This window comes from Chlorocebus sabaeus, chromosome 7 (assembly GCF_047675955.1).
Source record: "Chlorocebus sabaeus isolate Y175 chromosome 7, mChlSab1.0.hap1, whole genome shotgun sequence".
In the NCBI taxonomy this organism is placed as follows: Eukaryota; Metazoa; Chordata; class Mammalia; order Primates; family Cercopithecidae; genus Chlorocebus; species Chlorocebus sabaeus.
Window position 1 is genome coordinate 66,316,253 of NC_132910.1, and position 18,315 is coordinate 66,334,567.

General features: G+C 36.4%; 1 protein-coding gene across 2 annotated transcripts in view; it reads right to left on the reverse strand.

Moving 5' to 3' along the window:
• The window catches only part of LOC103236155 (N-deacetylase and N-sulfotransferase 4), a 290,410-nt gene that overhangs the window by 20,829 nt on the left and 251,266 nt on the right, over window positions 1-18,315 (reverse strand). For both annotated transcript variants that reach the window (XM_007999644.3, XM_073017826.1), the window contains one exon: window positions 3,773-3,869. In XM_007999644.3, the coding sequence (XP_007997835.1) occupies window positions 3,773-3,869 (97 nt within the window). The remainder of the gene's footprint in view (window positions 1-3,772; window positions 3,870-18,315) is intronic.

Genomic DNA, 18,315 nt, shown 5'->3' on the forward strand with positions numbered 1-18,315 from the left:
GTGACAGATTCTGGGAGGAAATGTATTGTAATACTGTTCCTTAAAAACATAAGTGTTACACAGTAAGGTTGAAAGAAGAAGGTAGGACTCTCAAAAGATGGCTGCTTCAGTGACTTCTCTGGAAAATATGACAATCAAGTCTGATAATTGGAGCACTAGATGGAACAGACTAGCTGATAGAAACCACCTGTGTGCACATTGCAGAAGTCTCAAATGTAATCTCTGAACCTTATTTCCCTCAGAGCCAGGCCAGAGACTGGCAGTTATAGCGGAAAGAACTCATGAAGTGACTGGGTCATCATAACTCTCATAAATCAAGACTTTTCTTCCTGAAAAGGTAAAGTGTTCTGTGATATATTGGAGTGAGCAGCATTTGTTAGACGTCCTAGCTCTTATGTTAGATGTTAGATGTCTGCAGAGCTGCAGACAAGCTACATAAGTGGGCTGGCAGAACAACTATCATTGCAACTGGAATCTGGAAGTAGAGAAGGCCAGCAGATAATTGGCATTTTGTTCACATATACCTTAAGCTCGTATGAGCAAAGGCTACCGCGCTTTGAGTATTAATGACATTGTCGCCCTTTTAGATCCTCACAGCTTTACATGGCCACCAAGAAGTAATGAGTAGCTAAAGGAAAGAACGTAACAACAGATCCATGGGGACCAACCATCTTGATGGAAGACATGTTAAAACACCTATAATGAATGACTCTGTGAAATAAGATGGCAAAATTAATAAATGCCCTAGGGAGATGTAATTACCAATTTTAAAAGACTTTTAAGGAATAACAAGTATGAAATCGAATTATACAAACTTGATTAAAAGAATGAAGGAGACAGAACTGGTTAAGAACTAAATTAGAATCCTAAAGTTTAGACAGGAGAAATCTCTCAACCACACTGAAAAATACAGATTTAATAGTTATGAGGGACGAGGGGCATCCTCAAAAGCTCATCTGGTTTACTCCTAAATATAACAGGAGTTTAAAAAGGAGAAAATATGAGAAGAGCAAAATCAAAAAATGTTCTAGGGAAATGAATTAGCAATAGAGTAGAAGCTGGAAGGAAACATGAAATCCAGAAGTGTCCTTTTTAAGTACTTTTTAAGATAACACTTTCATAGGGGGGGTGGAGAGAAAGAGATTTGAGACACACAAGACAAATAAGAAAACTGATAGTTTAATATTCTGAAGGTATTAAATGTAGATGAATGCAGGGCACCTATAAAAATATTCTTTAGTTGTTGTTGATTCTCTAAATATAGATACTTTATAGCCTCACTCAGTAGTAGGTAGAAATGTTTAATTACCCTGATGGTCACAGAATTGTACCCAGATCTCCCCTGGCCTACAGAAAGTCAAAGCCTTTATGTTCTGAACTCTATACCTTCATGCCTCCAGGATGTTGAGGGACATCAAGAGGCATCTGATAGGGAGGAGAGAGAAAGCACTCTCAAATAGAAACAGAAAAAATGTGGCTTGATATTCATATAATCAGTCATAAAATCTGGGCCCACTACCTCAAAAAGTACTTTTAAAAAATTATCACCTAAATTTTCATCTATCCTTGACATTCATTTTCTATCAATTTCTTTTACCTCATTTCATTTTATATCAATTTCTTTAATATAAATATTTCACGGAAGAAGAGAAAAAAATCCTATACTAATAGAAACTATTCTATTTTCTATACAATCAACTCCTCCTTATTTCTGATGTACCGAGATAAGCCAGACAAATCATGAAACATTAATATTGACAATGTGAACATTGATCTTCTAAAAGATCTAAGGCCAATGAATTATGCTCTTATAATTGTTGTGCTAAATGTAACCCTATTAGAATCCTCTTCTGCATTGACAATACCAGAATTTGACTCTGAATGATGAAGGATGAGTATCTGTTCAAAGGCTCACAAGGGACTATGATTTGAACTTTGAGTCCCTTAAGTCTAAAGTCTCTGAGTCTAGGTCCATCATCTCTGCCTGTTTCTCTTCTCCCTTTCCTCATTCCCTGACCCAATTTCAGCCCACAGGGATCTATCTCTTCTAGGATTCAGCAATGGCAAAGTGAAATATCACGTCTTTCCATTCTCACCTCACAATGACTGAGTAAATAGCAATTTGGGAACCACTTTTGCACCTCATGCTTATTGTAAGAGACGCATGTGCCACGTTTAAGTCATCAAAAGACAACTGTCATCTAAGGGTAAATTGGCAGCATTTAATTGTGAACCCTCCGCTGCAGTGAATTTATAGTCTCTGGCTGCACTGGGTGTTTTGCCAACTGAAGCAATAAGAACAACAAACTATGACTTCAGACTTCTACATTTGGATTTTAAGAATTACTACAATCATTTTTATATTAGAATAATATTTTCATAGCCTATGAAAGATTATTACCATCTGATTCCTTTGTTTTAACATCTTATTTGTTTGTCTTAGGAAAGCCAAAACCAGCTAAAAGCTTTATCATGTCCATACTGGTAGGTCAAATATGAAAACCTAAAGGTATAGTTTAATGTCTTTATGAATGCAAACAACAAGAAGGAAAAATAGATTTATAGTTACTAAGCTGTAATTTTCTCACAGAACTAAAATATAATAACATCAATGACGAATGATAAGGGATATGTCTTTCTATTAGATTTTTAACACAATTTTACAACACAGGATTGTTTTATATCTTTAGTCGTCACTCCAGAGTTAGCAATGCTGTAAGGGAGTTGGTAGAAAATTAATGTACATTTTAAGCAACAACAAAAGTGATCTATCTGAAAATATGTGTTGCTCTTTCCCCTCCCTGCACATGTGTTAACTTACTGTTGTAATACAATTTATATTCCTAGAAGAAGAAAAGATTTCAACAACCAATATTTAATAGTCTGGAAATTTTGCCCACAACTTTTAAAATGATCTACTTACTTGTATTACAAATATCTTCATCTGGGCCAGGCTTATTTATTGAGACTGTTTGTTTTCTGTTATGGTTTGTGCACTCACTGATGAAAATGCTTCTTCTAGTCAAAGTAGTGAATTCAAAATACAGCAACTCAATAAAAACTTTAATTAATCAGGACATGAGCAAAGTGTATAAAACTGTCACATACTGAAGAAAGTATAAAATATTCTAATTGAAAGTGTCATCTCGTTGGTGAAATGCTTTCACTCTCTTTTACTGCATTCTTATGCAGTTGTCCTTCAGTGCATGAGAAAATACCAAGGAAAAAATACCTGATGAACTTCAAGTGTTTCAGAAAGTAAGTCCATACCATGCTAATACCTAATGATTATTTTTTTTTAAAAAAATCGCACATGTAAAATATTTGAAAGTAATCATGGCAGTGGCTCTGAACAAAAATCAATTCAAAGGCTGATGTACCAGGTAAAATAGTTTGAATCAAGCCAAAACATGTTTTTATAAATTGCTACAGAAATTAATTAAATAAAGCCAGAAAAGTAAAAATTTAAAGATGAGGTACAACAACTGTGACACATAAATTCAAAGTTTTCCAAATTTGACATGTATATTGAACAGTTTTAAAATTCATAAAGAATTTAGTGTTTAAGACTAATTAGTGGGCAACATTAAGATCCTCTTGAGGTTCATGGTATAAATGCGATTCATGGAGATGAAAAGCAGTTCGAATAGTAAACTTGCATGGATAGCTAAATATTTCACAAAGAAAAATCTAATCTGATAACTCCATATAACAATATATCTCATAAAATATTTTTAAAAAGGATATAAGTAGCACAATTGGCTATTTTTACCTGTTTTTTGTGGACCAATTACTAGAAATTTTGGTAAGTGGTCACAAGTTTTCTCTCTGGACCAGATGTCTTTGTGTCGTTTATCATCACATGGATTCTGCAAGAAGGAAGAATACGTGACCTTACAGTGTAACGACTGTCTGGCTCTGTTCTCTAAAAATTGTTTAAAAGATGGAATCGAATTCTTGCCTAATACCTTAGAGCTTGGAGTTAGACCTCACTCTGGTTCCCTGATTTCCAAATCTTTTAAAAATAAAGTTATTGGCACCTTCCTTATCTCAAGGCTAGGACTCGACTTCAAGTCGCTCCTGGTGTTATCATCTTTCAGTGTTTGGCAAGGCTCTAATCCCTGTGCTACTACTCTATTTCTTGGTGTATGTTTTATGTCCATATATCAGAGGACTTGACTTAACCTGGTTTCATCATAGTTACTCATATTACTGTGCTCTCCCTAATCATTCCTATTTTTTCTTCCTAGAGGCTGAAATGTTATCCTTGAATTCCAGACTTGGCCAACTTTTCCTTTTCATTTCATTTCATGTTTTGATTCAGATACTCCCATAGTTTGGTCACATCTTCTAAGCTGATAGCTTCTAGATCAGTATCCAGCCTCTACCTCCCTCCTGAGCTCTGAACTTAAGTTTTTATATTGCAAATGTATGATTTTTGTATAGATATGGTGAGGAAATTTCATACTCAACATACCCAATATATCAACTAGTCTAATATTATGCCCATCTAACCTACCATTCCAGTGCCAGTTTTTATTTCACTCTATCTGGCTGACTCTAATTTATTATCAAAATCATTACACTTTTGAGAATTAAAAGAGCTTTTAAAATTAAAAAGATAAAATTTTTGAAATATTTATTGACTGCCATATTGATTTTATTACATTGGTGACCCAAACGATTATAATATTCAAGATGATTGTCACAAGTAAAAGTATTTTTTTAAAAATGTACCTTGGAAATTAAAACATTCTATTTTTATGTTTATTATCCCAATATTAACAAGGAAACAAGAAAGAAAGCATTTATAGTTCATATTTCTGCATATTTCTGTACTTTAGTCAGTTCCTTTTTCACTTAATTTTTAATTTTGTGGCTACATAGTGGGGGTATATATATATATGAAATACATGAGATATTTTGATACATGCGTACAATACATAATAATCACATCAGGGTAAATAGGGTATCCATTACCTCAAGGATTTATCATTTCTTATATTACAAATGTTCTCATTTTATGCTTTTGGTTATTTTAAATGTAAAATAAATTATTGTTGACTAGTCACCTTGTTGTGCTATTAAATACTAGATTTTATTCATTCTATCTAACTATATTTTTGCATCCATTGACAATCCCCATTCCCACCACTTCCACTTTCCTTTCCAGTCCCTGGTAACCATCATTGTACATGTGATCTCCATGAGTTCAATTGTTTTAATTTTTAGCTCTCACAAAAGCATGAGAACGTGTGAAGGTTGCCTTTTTGTGGCTGGGTTATTTCACTTAATGTAATATCCTCAGGTTTCATCCAATGTTGAAAATGACAGAATCTCATTCTTTTTCATGGCTGAATGGTACTCCATTGTGTAAAAGTACCACATTCCCTTCATTCATTTCTCTGTTGATGGATATTTAAGTTGCTTTTAAATCTTGGCTATTATGAATACTGCTGAAATAAACATGGGAGTGCAGATATCTCTTCAATATACTGATTTCCTTTTTTTTTTCCTTTTCTTCTTCTTCTTCTTCTTTTTTTTTTTTTTTTTTTTTTTTTTTTTTTGACACAAAGTTTTGCTCTTGTTGCCAAGGTTGGAGTGCAATGGCAAAATCTCAGCTCACTGCAACCTTGGCCTCCCAGGTTCAAGCAATTCTCCTGCCTCAACCTCCCAAGTAGCTGGGACCACAGGCATGTGTCACCACGCCTGGCTAATTTTTTGTATTTTTAGTAAACACGGGGTTTCATTGTGTTAGCCAGGATGTTCTCGATCTCCTAACCTTGTGATCCACCCACCTCAGCCTCCCAAAGTGCTGGGATTACAGGCATGAGCCACCATGCCCAACCAATTTTCTTTCCTTTTTACAATATTTTTGCTGACCATGCTGTTAGATTGCTGAATCACACGGTAGTTTTATTTTTAGTTTTGTGCGGAACCTCCATAGAGGCTGTACTAATTTACTTTAGTTCTCTTGTACTAATTTACTAACTGATGTACTAATTTACATCTGTTCTCCATAGTGGCTGTACTAATTTACATTCCCACCAACAGTTTCCAAGTGTTCCCTTTTCTCTACATCTTAACCAGCATTTGTTATTACTTGTCTTTTGGATAAGATATGTTTTAACCAGGGTGAGATGATATCTCATTGTAGTTTTGATTTGCATTTCTCTGATGATCAATGATGTTGAGAACCTTTTCATATGCTAATTTGCCATTCGTATGTCTTCTTTTGAGAAATATCTATTCAGATCCTTTGCCCATTTTTAAATCAGATTATTATTATTATTATTATTTTCCTGTAGAGTTATCTGAGTCCCTTATATATTCTGGTTAAAAATCCGTTGTCAGATGGGTCATTGCAAATATTTTACCACAATCTTTGGGTTGTCTCTAAACTTTACTGTTTCCTTTGCTGTGCATCCTTTCAACTTGATGTGATCCCATTTGCCCATTTTTGCTTTGGCATGGACTTGTGGGATATTGCTTAAGAAATCTTTGCCCAGACTAATGTCTTGGAGAGTTTCCCCAATGTTTTGTATTAGTAGTTTAGTTTGAGGTCTTAGTTGTAAGTCTTTAATCCATTTTAATTTTATTTTGTATATGGCAAGAGATAGGGGTCTAGTTTCATTCTTCAGCATATGGCTATCCAGTTTTTCCAGTACTGGTTACTGAAGAATCTATCTTTTCCCCAGTGTATGTTCTTGGCATCTTTGGTGAAAATGAGCTCACTGTAGAAGTATGGGTTTATTTCTGGATTCTCTATTGTTTCATTGGTCTATGTGTCTATTTGCATGCCAGTACCATGCATTTTGGTTCCTACAGCTTTGTAGTATAATTTGAAGTCAAGTAATGTGATTCTTCCTATTTTGTACTTTTTGCTTAGGATGGCTTTGGTTATTCTGGGTCCATTGTGGTTCCATGTTAATTTTAGGATTATTTTTTGTATTTCTGTGGAGTGCCATTGGTGGTATTGATCAATTCTTTAGATATATCTTTCTTTAATACTATGTTGCCAAAGTTCTTCTGAAGAATGATTGTTTTCAATATATTATGTTTTGCTTTTCTATAAAATTGTCTGCAATCCTTCTCAAAGCTGCATTTCATAGTTAATAAATGTGAAAATGCTGACACTCAAATTACTCTTCTCTGTAAGCCACTGTATTTTTAACTGGAGAGAGAGTTGAGATAAGCTCCTTCCCTTCCCTTCCCTTCTTTTTTTTTGTTTTCGATGCAGTCTTGCTCTGTCACCCAGGCTGGAGTGCAGTGGTGCCATCTTGACTCACTGCAACCTTCTCTTCTCAGGTTCAAGCGATTCTCCTGCCTCACCCTCTGGAGTATCTGAGACTACAGGTATGCACCACCATGCCTGGCTAATTTTTTATTTTTTTTAGTAGAGATGGGGTTTTCCCATGTTGCTGAGGCTGGTCTGGAACTCCTGGCCTCAAGTGATTCTCTGGCCTCGGCCTTGCAAAGTGCTGGGATGAGCATGATCCACTGTGCCTGGACGATAAGCTAATTTTCAATTCTAATTTTTTAAATATTAAAATGTCTAAATATTAGAGACCAGGTATTTTCACAATTATTTTCTGTTAAGACTGTTTTTCTTTGACAAATACTTTTAAATATAACACTTGTCAAGTGAGTTTTCTCTAATTATCATTCTTTTAACCATTTTGTCAAATATAGGTGCTGCAAAATCATAGACTTCTCAATATCATTTTATTCTAGCACAGAATATAATTTTATCCAATTAAAATAGGAGATCCATTAAGAAATGCTTAGGCCGATTCTTCCCAGTGTCACTATGTAGACTAAAGGGACCGGTATCACCCTGGCGTTCTGTAGAACCTAACACTGGCCCACTATATTGATGACATGGTATTTGGACCTGACAAATAAGTGGCAATTACTCTGGCTGCCTTGATAAAACACATGCACCTCAGAGGATGGAAGACAAACATACAAAGTTTTAGGAGCCTGCCACCTTTTAAGCTTTCAGGGGTCTGGACATCTTGAGCACACTGGGACATCCTGTTCATAGCAAAGTGTAAGTTGAACATTGCAACTCCTACTGCTGAGAGGTAGCACAGTGCCAGGAAATATTTTTCCGTGCATTTATTGAGTGATACAGATAGCTTCAAGTTTAGGATGGGGCCTAGAGCAAGAAAGGGGTATGCAGTAGGTAAGACTGAAGTACAAGCCACCCTCACACTTGGGCTTTATATGCCAGAAGATTCATGATACTATGGCATCAACGATATAAATGGATGCCATGTGGAATATCTGGCAAGTACTTGAAAAGAATCACAATGTACACTTCTAAGGTTCTGTAGCAAAGCATACTATCCGAATCATATTTTGCAAACCACAACTCTTGTATACTGCTGTATACAAGAAGAGAGTGCTATGGAAGAGAGTGTTTGTCATGAGTCATTAATGTGATCAAGTGGCCATAACTACCCACCATGAACTGAATAGTGATAGACCCATCAAATAATAAGTTCAGGTATGTCCAGCAACAATTCATTTGAAGATGGGAAAGGCTGATCCAGGGGCCACTTAGAAATCAGTGGCCCATGACTCTATGTCACCTGTCACTGTTGCACTGATGCTTCTCCATTAGCTCATTTTTAGTTTCATGAAGGGTTCCTATAACTTGCTGATAAAGAGGAGAAACCCAGGCTTGGTTTGCAGTATGTTGGTACTTCTATGTTAGTAGAAGACAAAAATGGACTTTGGTGGCGCTACAGTTCCATTCAGAGGGGTTTCTAAAAATCGCTAGGTAATGGAACTCTCAGTTGTCAGAGTTGTGGGCAGTGTACCTAGTCATCTCCTTTTTTGTTGATAGACTCATAGCCAAAGGTAAGGATATGACAAACTAATGAGCAGAGATGAATAAATGGCATAGAATGGACAGGCCAGACAACTTGAAGGGACAAGCTAGGAAAATTAAGATAGGAAGTTCTAAGAAAGAGGCATGTGGATGGACCTATGATAGTGTTCAAAATGTGTGATAATCTTTGCATTATACATTAATGTACACCAGAGAGCATTTTATGTAGAAGAGGCATTGACAACCAGGAGAGCAGTATGATTCAACCAGGTTGCAACATTCCTACATGTTGCCTAACTTCTGTTGTCAACTAACCTAGAGCTAATGCAAATGGCTCATGAATAGAATAACCATGGCAGCACAGGTGAAAGCCATGCATGGACCTCTTTCCCCTGTGTCTGTTGTAGTTACAGCCACTGCTGAATATCTGAGCTGACAGTAACAGCAAATACTTTCAAATCTCAGAAATAGCATTATCCTGCCAATTAGTGAAACATTGATTATATTGGATGCTTTGATAATGAAAAGGGCTTGATTCACCTACATCATGCTTGTTGGTACTTCCATATCCAGTTATAACTGTAAATGGGAAAGTACAGCAGTCACTGTCTGGTAAGTGCCACATGGGGGTGCCAGAACGGACTACCACAGTGTACTCCTTATCTTTATCTAAATGAAGCCTTTCTCCTAAAGAAATTTACAAGAGGAGAGTTAGTGAGACATACTACCACTGCTGCTACTTCCTCCATTCCTAAGACTATCTGACCTACCCAGTATTTCTTCTAGGCTAGCAGAAATGCTAGCCAAAGGTGGAGAAATACAAAATAGGAGACAAAATGGGAAAAAATAATCACTGATTTCACCTTTGGGACCAAAAGTAGCAATTGTGTGATAGTTTCTCACAATAATTCTCCTCTTATAAATTTCCCCAGGCATGAAGTTTATAGAATCATGAGAAAAAATGTGTCTGGATGGACTGAACATAACGAATGAAACTGTGCATTGTAGAATAGAGGGTGGCAGATGCGCTTTTCTCTGAAAGCATCCTCTTTTCAAACTAGTGCAAACTCTCTACTCCTTCTCTGAACTTTGCCAGCTGCTATTGCCTCCAGCTGGGGGATTAAGAATTCTCCCTGGCTAGGCCGGGCGCGGTGGCTCAAGCCTGTAATCCCAGCACTTTGGGAGGCCGAGACGGGCGGATCACGAGGTCAGGGGATCGAGACCATCCTGGCTAACACGGTGAAACCCCGTCTCTACTAAAAACACAAAAAACTAGCCGGGCGTGGTGGTGGTCGCCTGTAGTCCCAGCTACTCGGGAGGCTGAGGCAGGAGAATGGCGTAAACCCGGGAGGCGGAGCTTGCAGTGAGCTGAGATCCGGCCACTGCACTCCAGCCCGGGCGACAGAGCGAGACTCCGTCTCAAAAAAAAAAAAAAAAAAAAAAGAATTCTCCCTGGCTAATAGAAGCCACCTGACTGCAAATCAAACTCTGTATCCCCTCTCACTCTCAGGGGATGGCCCACCTCCAGTGGATGCAGGGGTACAGAAGACTGACCTGCTTGCCTCAAGGTGAGACAATTTGCCTGTGACTAGTTTGCTCCCTGCAGATCAGGTACGGCTAGGCTTTACCAGAGATGACATCCTTGCTCAGCTCTTTTCCCTTCTTTTCAGTTCCACATTTTCCCTTGTAGGTTTTTCCTGAAAGCATTTCTTAAATCATTTGCAATGGAATCTGTATCTCACATTCTGCTTCTAGAGAACACTACCTATGACAATGGCTATTCATATTCATACTCTATAAAATTAAAAGATACTCTTGACTCAAATACATTTCTATCCCTGCTCTCATTGGAACAAGGCTGAAGTACCATATAAAAGGATCAGTAATGTATAATGACAACCATATTATGTTAGAATTTACCTTGGAAAAAATTAGGTTACAGATCCTGGATTTTTCTACAAATGTATCTATGGAAACTGTGATAAAAGGAATTAATTACAAGCCAGTAAACTTGACATTCCTTATTTAATTTATATAACAGAAATTTTGTTTTAACTGGTATCTCCATTTTCTGCCATCTTTTTATTCAGTGTTCCATCTCATATACTCCATATGGTGTAGTTTTAGTGCAACTAAACATATTTTTCACTGTGGAACAGAAGGCTGAACTATCTATTCTTCATTTCTTCAATCGACAATGAAACATCCCCTATTTAGCCTATTATACAGATTCCCAGCTAGAGAGTATATGTCACACTCTTTCTTCAATGTAGCTTTCTTCATATTAATTTCAGTCCAATGGAAAGTGAGCCAAAATGATATGAAGTACCCTCAAAGATAAAGCCACACTCCCTGGATTTCTCCCTTCCAACTTACCACCAGCTGTAAAATGGCTAGATTGTAGCATGTAACTGGACCTCAAGTGGAAGCCATATATTGAAGAGCTTATCAGTCTGAGGCCCTGGGTGATCATGTGGAGTGGAACTGTCTGCAGCTCCTACACTACCTGCTTACTTCTGGACAGTTACATGAGTGAGAAATACATTTTCATCTTATTTAGCCAATGTATTTTGAATGGCATAATTGCAGCAACATCACCTATACTCTAGTTCATTGTGTTTCAAAGTACTTGTCTATGAGAAGATAAGGAGCTTGTGCAAGAATGTGAATCAATGCACTGCTTGTTTCAAAAAGAACATTCTGTTACAAGATAAAAGCAAAATTTCAAGGAAAGCAACTGGTGTGCTTAGTGATATAGTTGATTTCTACCCTGGCACCAGCTTCTTGTCTCATGGTGAATCAGCAACAACATAATCCAAACAGGCTATTCATGGACCACATTTTGAGTAGCACTATTCTGGGTTAATAATTGCCAACATCAACTTAATGCTTCAGTTATACTGTATTCACTACTGTAGAAATTCTCATGTTTGTACCCTAATCATTGAATTATTTCTCCATGTGATGCTCATATTTTTCCCCAAAACTTTGCCTACATTTCTAGCTTAAGCTAATATCTACCATAAACCTTCCCTATTTATTTTAGAGGGGTAGCATAGTGCAGTCATTAAGAGCTTGAGCTCATGAGGGAGATTGCCTGTGCATTAAGCAATTTTCCCCAATTCTCTGGATCTCAGTTCCTTATTTATAACATAATGATTGATAATATTTATCTCATGTGGTTGTTGACAGCATTATATGTTATTTAAAATGGTTAAATAATGTTGTATATAAGAGTAATTATTATTTGATTCCACATTTACCCTTCTTTTCTTATTGTCTGGATTATTTAGGCAAGATTAGCTAGGCAATTGGAGCAAGAGAAAGAGTAAATCTCACTGATGGATTGCTTTGCTACAGGTGTTCATCTTGAGAGCAGACTTCTTAGTCCATTATCAGAATGTACCAGAACCATGTGTGGCTGTCTGTCCACAGGATAAGTTTGACCTGACACAGTCAGATCACTAGACTTCTGGCATCTGTGAGTTACTTTGTAGAGAAATAGCTTGGAGTATCCTTAGCCGACTTGAGGATATAGGTTGCCCTACTAGATGACCCGAAGACCATTATATAATTCTAATTTAACACATTTCTGTGTATACTTGCTGCCTGGTTCCTGCAACTCATAAAGCCAATAGTTTCAGCACCGCTTACCCTTCAGATCTCAACACAAATATCAACTCATGAAAGTGGCCTTCCCTGTTGATGATAGTAAAAGCTTCTTCCCACTCCTGTCTCTTTCTGAGTTTCCTGTCATATTTTCTTTGTGTATATGTTTGTAATAATTATATACATATAAGCATAGTTATAGTTTATAATAATTCTATCTCAACTAGAATGTAAGTTCTCTGAAGGTGAGGCCTCTGTCTTCTTTACTGCTACAACCCAATACTTAAGAAATGCTGAATGAATATGTGTAGAATGACTGACTTAGGACAGGCACAGTAAACATCTAGCAATCGGCATAGACTAATTTTGATATATATTTGAAAACAAACATAATGTTAACTGTATAGACATTTAGCATCAAAACTCCTACAACAAACTATACACAATCCCCAGTGCTTTCTTTCATGGCAGTCCCAGAAGCTAATTAGTGAGTACACTATCACTTTAGAACTTAAACATTATTTCTCTCATATTGTTATATAACTACTTGATTTATAAAGAACTTCATTTCTGAACTGCATTTTTAGATACAAAGCAATAGGAAGGTGGTTCTCAACCTATACTTCCTGGATTTCCCCACATATAACCCAGTAGAGAAAATCTCAGAGTAGGTGTTCACTTCATTTGCTCAAATGAAGATTTCTTTATGCTTAGCAAAGGTAGAAGAGTGGACTAATTGATTATTCAGTGCCGCTGTTGAAAGTCAAAGTCTTATTTGTGAGAGCTTTCTCGGTTCTATAGGTTCAACTTGGCCACTTATCTTCTTTATTGCAGTGCACATGTCTTTGGCATTCTGATTTCTGCTTGCAAAACAGGTGAAATAAAATGTTCACAGAAATAAGCAGATTTAATGTAAGACTTGAAAAGAGTTGTCGTTGTCTCCAACACACAGAGAGAATATGGATAAGCATATTTTTGGGGGGAAGAGGATGACACTAGTTAATATCTATTTATACTTTCCCAGAAAGTTGGGATGCTAAGCTATTACAATACATGCTGTTCCAAATATTTTTATTACTAACAACTTAATTTACATTACTTCAGGTTTTCCTATCGGTGTGTTCCTTAATCTAGGCAGATTGTCTTTCTTTGTAACTACACTCCTTCTATATTATGCTATTTTAGGGATTTCTAGATGCCCATTTCTGTTTTCACCTCTCTTCCTGGCATATTTTTCCTTTTGTCTGTTAATCAAAATTTTATTAATGGATGTTTGTATTTTCTATTTTCTGGAAATGTTTGTTCAGACTTTTCCTACTCTGACTTTTCTCATACTGTATGAAAATCTGAATACCAGCAAACATAATGTCTAACTTTTATTGATCACCTTCTATATTCCAGGCACTTGATTGACGTAGATTATTTCTAATCTTCAAAGCAACTTGGCAAGACAGATTTTATTATCCCTTCTTGATAGCTGAGAAAGCTGAGATGCAAGGTGTTTTATTTAGGCCCTGCTGAAGGTCACACAGCAAGGTAGTTTCAGATTTAGAATCCAAATCTGGCATTGTCTCTGCAATTAAATTATGTGTGTGTATGCACGCACACATGTACATGTGAAGTTTTTGACAATGATTATGAAGGGTAAAGGATCTTCTCCCAAAAAAGCTAAGCGTTTAATTGCACTTTCTTACTTTGTTCTATTTCTATTGTTTTAATTTTTAAGTCAGAAAATTAGAAAGCAATTATTTCCCTTTTCATTCTGCAATCTGATTGTTCCCTGTATAACTGAAACTGCAATAGATATTTACTGGTTTAAGTATCTAGCACTGTAGATATATTTAAACTTCAAAAAAGAAATTCAGTTGCAATTGCTTTAGGCAGTCTATGGTTACAGTGCCAGTCCAGTGAAAATGCATGTAACTCAGCTGTCACACAGGTACAGGCGATGCACATGGTTTTTGAATGTAGAATATATAAGGCAAATTTACATTTAAGTAAACATAAACAAGCAGGCAGAAGATTTCCTGAAGCAATGAACAAGACTTAGAAAGGGCAATAAAATCTGATGAAATTATGTTCCTTACAAGGGCAGAAGCATCCTTGGATATTTCCCTCCAAATAAGTAAAAACTGCAAATTTGCAATCAAGCTAAAAAGAACATGGATTGAAAGAATGTCATACCATTTACCTTATTATAATTCCATATTTTTATAGAATACCTTAAAATAACTTTTGTTCTTATTATATGTAGTTACTCAAAGTCTACATTGCCTTTTTGCTACTAAAAATTTGCTTTGCTCACTATTCTCCACATCCTTCACTGGCAAGGACACCATGGAATTATCAATTCAAGATTGATTATCCCATCCAGGTCATGTGCCTATTCTAGATAACTAGGACATTTCTAGACATTAATATATGAAACTTTAAAAATGCGCAGTGCTCATGATAGAAGGATTATTTTACTAATTACAAACATTTCAGAGGCCATTGGTTTGCTTTTCATTTCCCTTTTGCTATTCTCGACTGTTTAAAGAAGAATGCTATAAAAGGCATCTTTTAAAACATATTTTTCCTTTCCAATTGGCCTGTGTTGTTTCTAAATTTTTTCTGGTTATTGAGTCTTGCCGTGTGTATGTCTGTAAAATACCTTTTCCAAGTTGTATTGTACAGGGTGGTGACTTTCAAGTTTTGTCTTTCAATATCATTTAAGCCTAACATAATCCATGTACATTGATGAGGAAGTTTAATAGATTAAGGGTGCTTATTCTCAGTGCTCCAATCGACAAATCTTTATGGAAAAACTGAGAGACATCTTTATGAGGGCTTGAACTCTCCTTGTTCTCCATGTAAAATCCATGCAGTCCCTCAACTTCTTGGGAAAGCGTTCCTCGTGTGAGTACACTGATCCATAATAAACGCACTCGTTACAGAACTCCTGTAGCACTTAATAGACTGATTTCTCAAACTTTTCTACCAAGTACCCTGAATTACAGAGGTTTATAATGCCAACCTCTGGGGGTAGGACTGGATGGAAAGGAGACTGTGGTTCTGTGTCTGTCTAGAGTGACAGCTTCAAGAGTGCTGCTTTAGACACAAAGTGTTTCCAATTTATCCTAAACGTCTATCTATTCTTCACCATATTATACTCATACTCATGTTTATTTAAATAAGTTAATACTATTGGTATTTTCCCATGAAGTAGTCTCATAGTAAAATTGACCCCAAGGGAAGGTGGCATGTTTACTTTCTGTAGTTCTTTTTTTTTTTTTTCCTTTCCTTTTGAGAAGGAGTCTCACTCCATCACCCAGGTTGGAGTGCAATGGCGCGATCTCGGCTCACTGCAACCTCCACTTCCCGGATTCAAGTGATTCTCCTGCCTCAGCCTCCCAAGTAGCTGGGACCGCAGGCACACGCCACCAGGCCTGGCTAATTTTTGTAGTTTTAGTAGACACAGAATTTGACCATATTTGCCAGGTTAGTCTCGAACTCCTGACTTTGTGATCTGCCTGCCTCGGTCTCCCAAAGTGCTGGGTTTACAGGAGTGAGCTGCTGCACCCGGCCAGTTCTATCTTTAAACTAATGAGTGTGTACTTTTGAATGTAATCCCTTATGTTATTATTTATGTTTTAATGAATATCCTGGTAGGGAAAAGAAAGCCAACTCAATAAAATGAACTATATTTTTAAACTCTTATGAATCAGTTGTTCTAATATAGTACTATTCACTCATATATGACATTGAATTTATCAAATGTTTCTGTAAGGCACAAACAAAAAATTCAGTTTCCTTTTTCATTATTATACTTGGATTAAATGCTCAAATATATTTTATGATGATTTTAATTTAGAAAGTATTGTCGCTTTATTTTATTTTTAAGGGAGCTATCTGCAAGTAATTTTTTTATGACTGAACCTCAATAAGTGGTTTGTGTGGGGAATTTGATACTTGGCAAGAACATGTTTGCAACTGATTACCAGGGAAAACAATCCAAGACTTAAGTCATCATTTTTGGATGTCAGAGTGTCTGACAGCCTCATACAATCAAAATGTGGCTTCAGTATAAATTAAAGAACCAAAATCATGAGAAATTATTGCCATCTTTGGTGGAGGAGATATTCATGAAAGCTATAGAACTTACTATTGCTAAGTTAGGAAGAAAAAGATAACATGGCAAAATATAAATTTAAATTTTGATTAGGAAAAAATATTTAAGATAATAATGAAATCTGTCCTCTCTCATCTGTGATGTGATAAAAACTATACTGACTTAATTTCACTGAAAAGACTAAAAGATGAATGAATTAAAGTGAAAAGTGCTATTACAGAACTCCTATTCCTCAGCAATGGGGGTAATTAGTCACAGATCACTCTTTCGTTATTCTCAGTCTCACTCACTCCTACTTCGAAGGTCTTGTTTTTCACAACCATGAAGCTCTTCTGGGCTTCCCTTTCTCATAGGTAGATTATTGTCCTATCTTCAGCACCTCCCTATTCTTCCCTGTCCTGAGAAAAGGCTTCTGGTGTAATCTTCATTGACCAACATTTTTTTAAGTCACTTCACTCTCAACTTCAGAGCCTAGAGCTTGTTGTACCTAATTGCCTACCAAATTCAAATTACACTGGCAGCATTCAAAGCTTCCCCCACTGACTTGTACCTGCTTCTATAGGTTACTTACCATTACATCGCAACTTACTATCTGAGAAACAGATGTACCACTTTTATTGTTCTTTGTACACACAGCCCTTTGCTTTTGGTTATTCTTTAATGATATTTTGAAGACAGTGGCTATTGTACTATGCTAGGTTCCAGGGTGCAAATATGAACCAACAATGTCTCATTCTTCAAGGTTTGCAGGAACAGGTATATGACAGGCAATACCTTGTGGTAAGTGCAGTAATATAATTATAAATAAGTTATAGGGTGGTAAAAAGAGAAATAAATATCAAGACAAAATTGTAACACTATTTTGTTCACATAACAAGCAGTTATTGTGGCTTATAAGTTCCATGAAGGCAAGAACTTTCTTTTGATTATGTAGGTACTTCAAAAGCATAGGTTGACTAACTGTCAGCTCCTTCTAAAGTAAGGAGTTATCCCTGACATTTCATTCGACATAGAGAGTTGATGATAATAGTATATTTGCTTTTTCAATTGTAAAACCACCATCTTTTGGTTGAAATTACCCTGGAGGAGGAGTCAGAAAGCCTAGGCTTTTGTCCTGACTTGTTCCTAATAAGCCATGTGACTTAGAACAAGGCATTTCACTTCACTGTGTGTCATCCGTTTTCTCTCTACAATGAATAGGTTGAGCTAGATGTCCCTAATTTCTCATTCTGCTCTTACAGTCTTTAATTCTCTGTGTCAGCATTCCTTCATTTCTTCAACAGACACATACTAATAAAACCTATAGTGTGTATGCCACTAGATCTGAAGATTTGTTTATGTCACAGCTATTCAAATTTCATCATTTCTAAGCTGGGGCTGGATGTCTTGATAGCTAGAATCAGCAAAGCGATTAACCATCTAAAATTAGTGCTCTGTGATTTACTTTCCCACTTCTTTAACCCTGGAGACATTGGCGTGGAGAGAGAAACTTCAGCTCTTTGAGCATTCTCCTGGTCACACAGAAAAGCAGGACTCCACATCATGTTTGGCATGTTTGTTGATAGTGAGACTCTGGAGTGACTGAGTGAAGACTGGAACTGAGCTAACCTGACAGTTTGAGAGCTTAAAAGCATCGATTAGTTCATGTGTAAGAATCTGACCTTCTAACTTCCTCCATATTGTGGTTTTGGTTCCTATAATGAGAATTATAGACAAAAAAAAAAGCAAAAAATAAATAAATAAAAGCAAAAAAGAA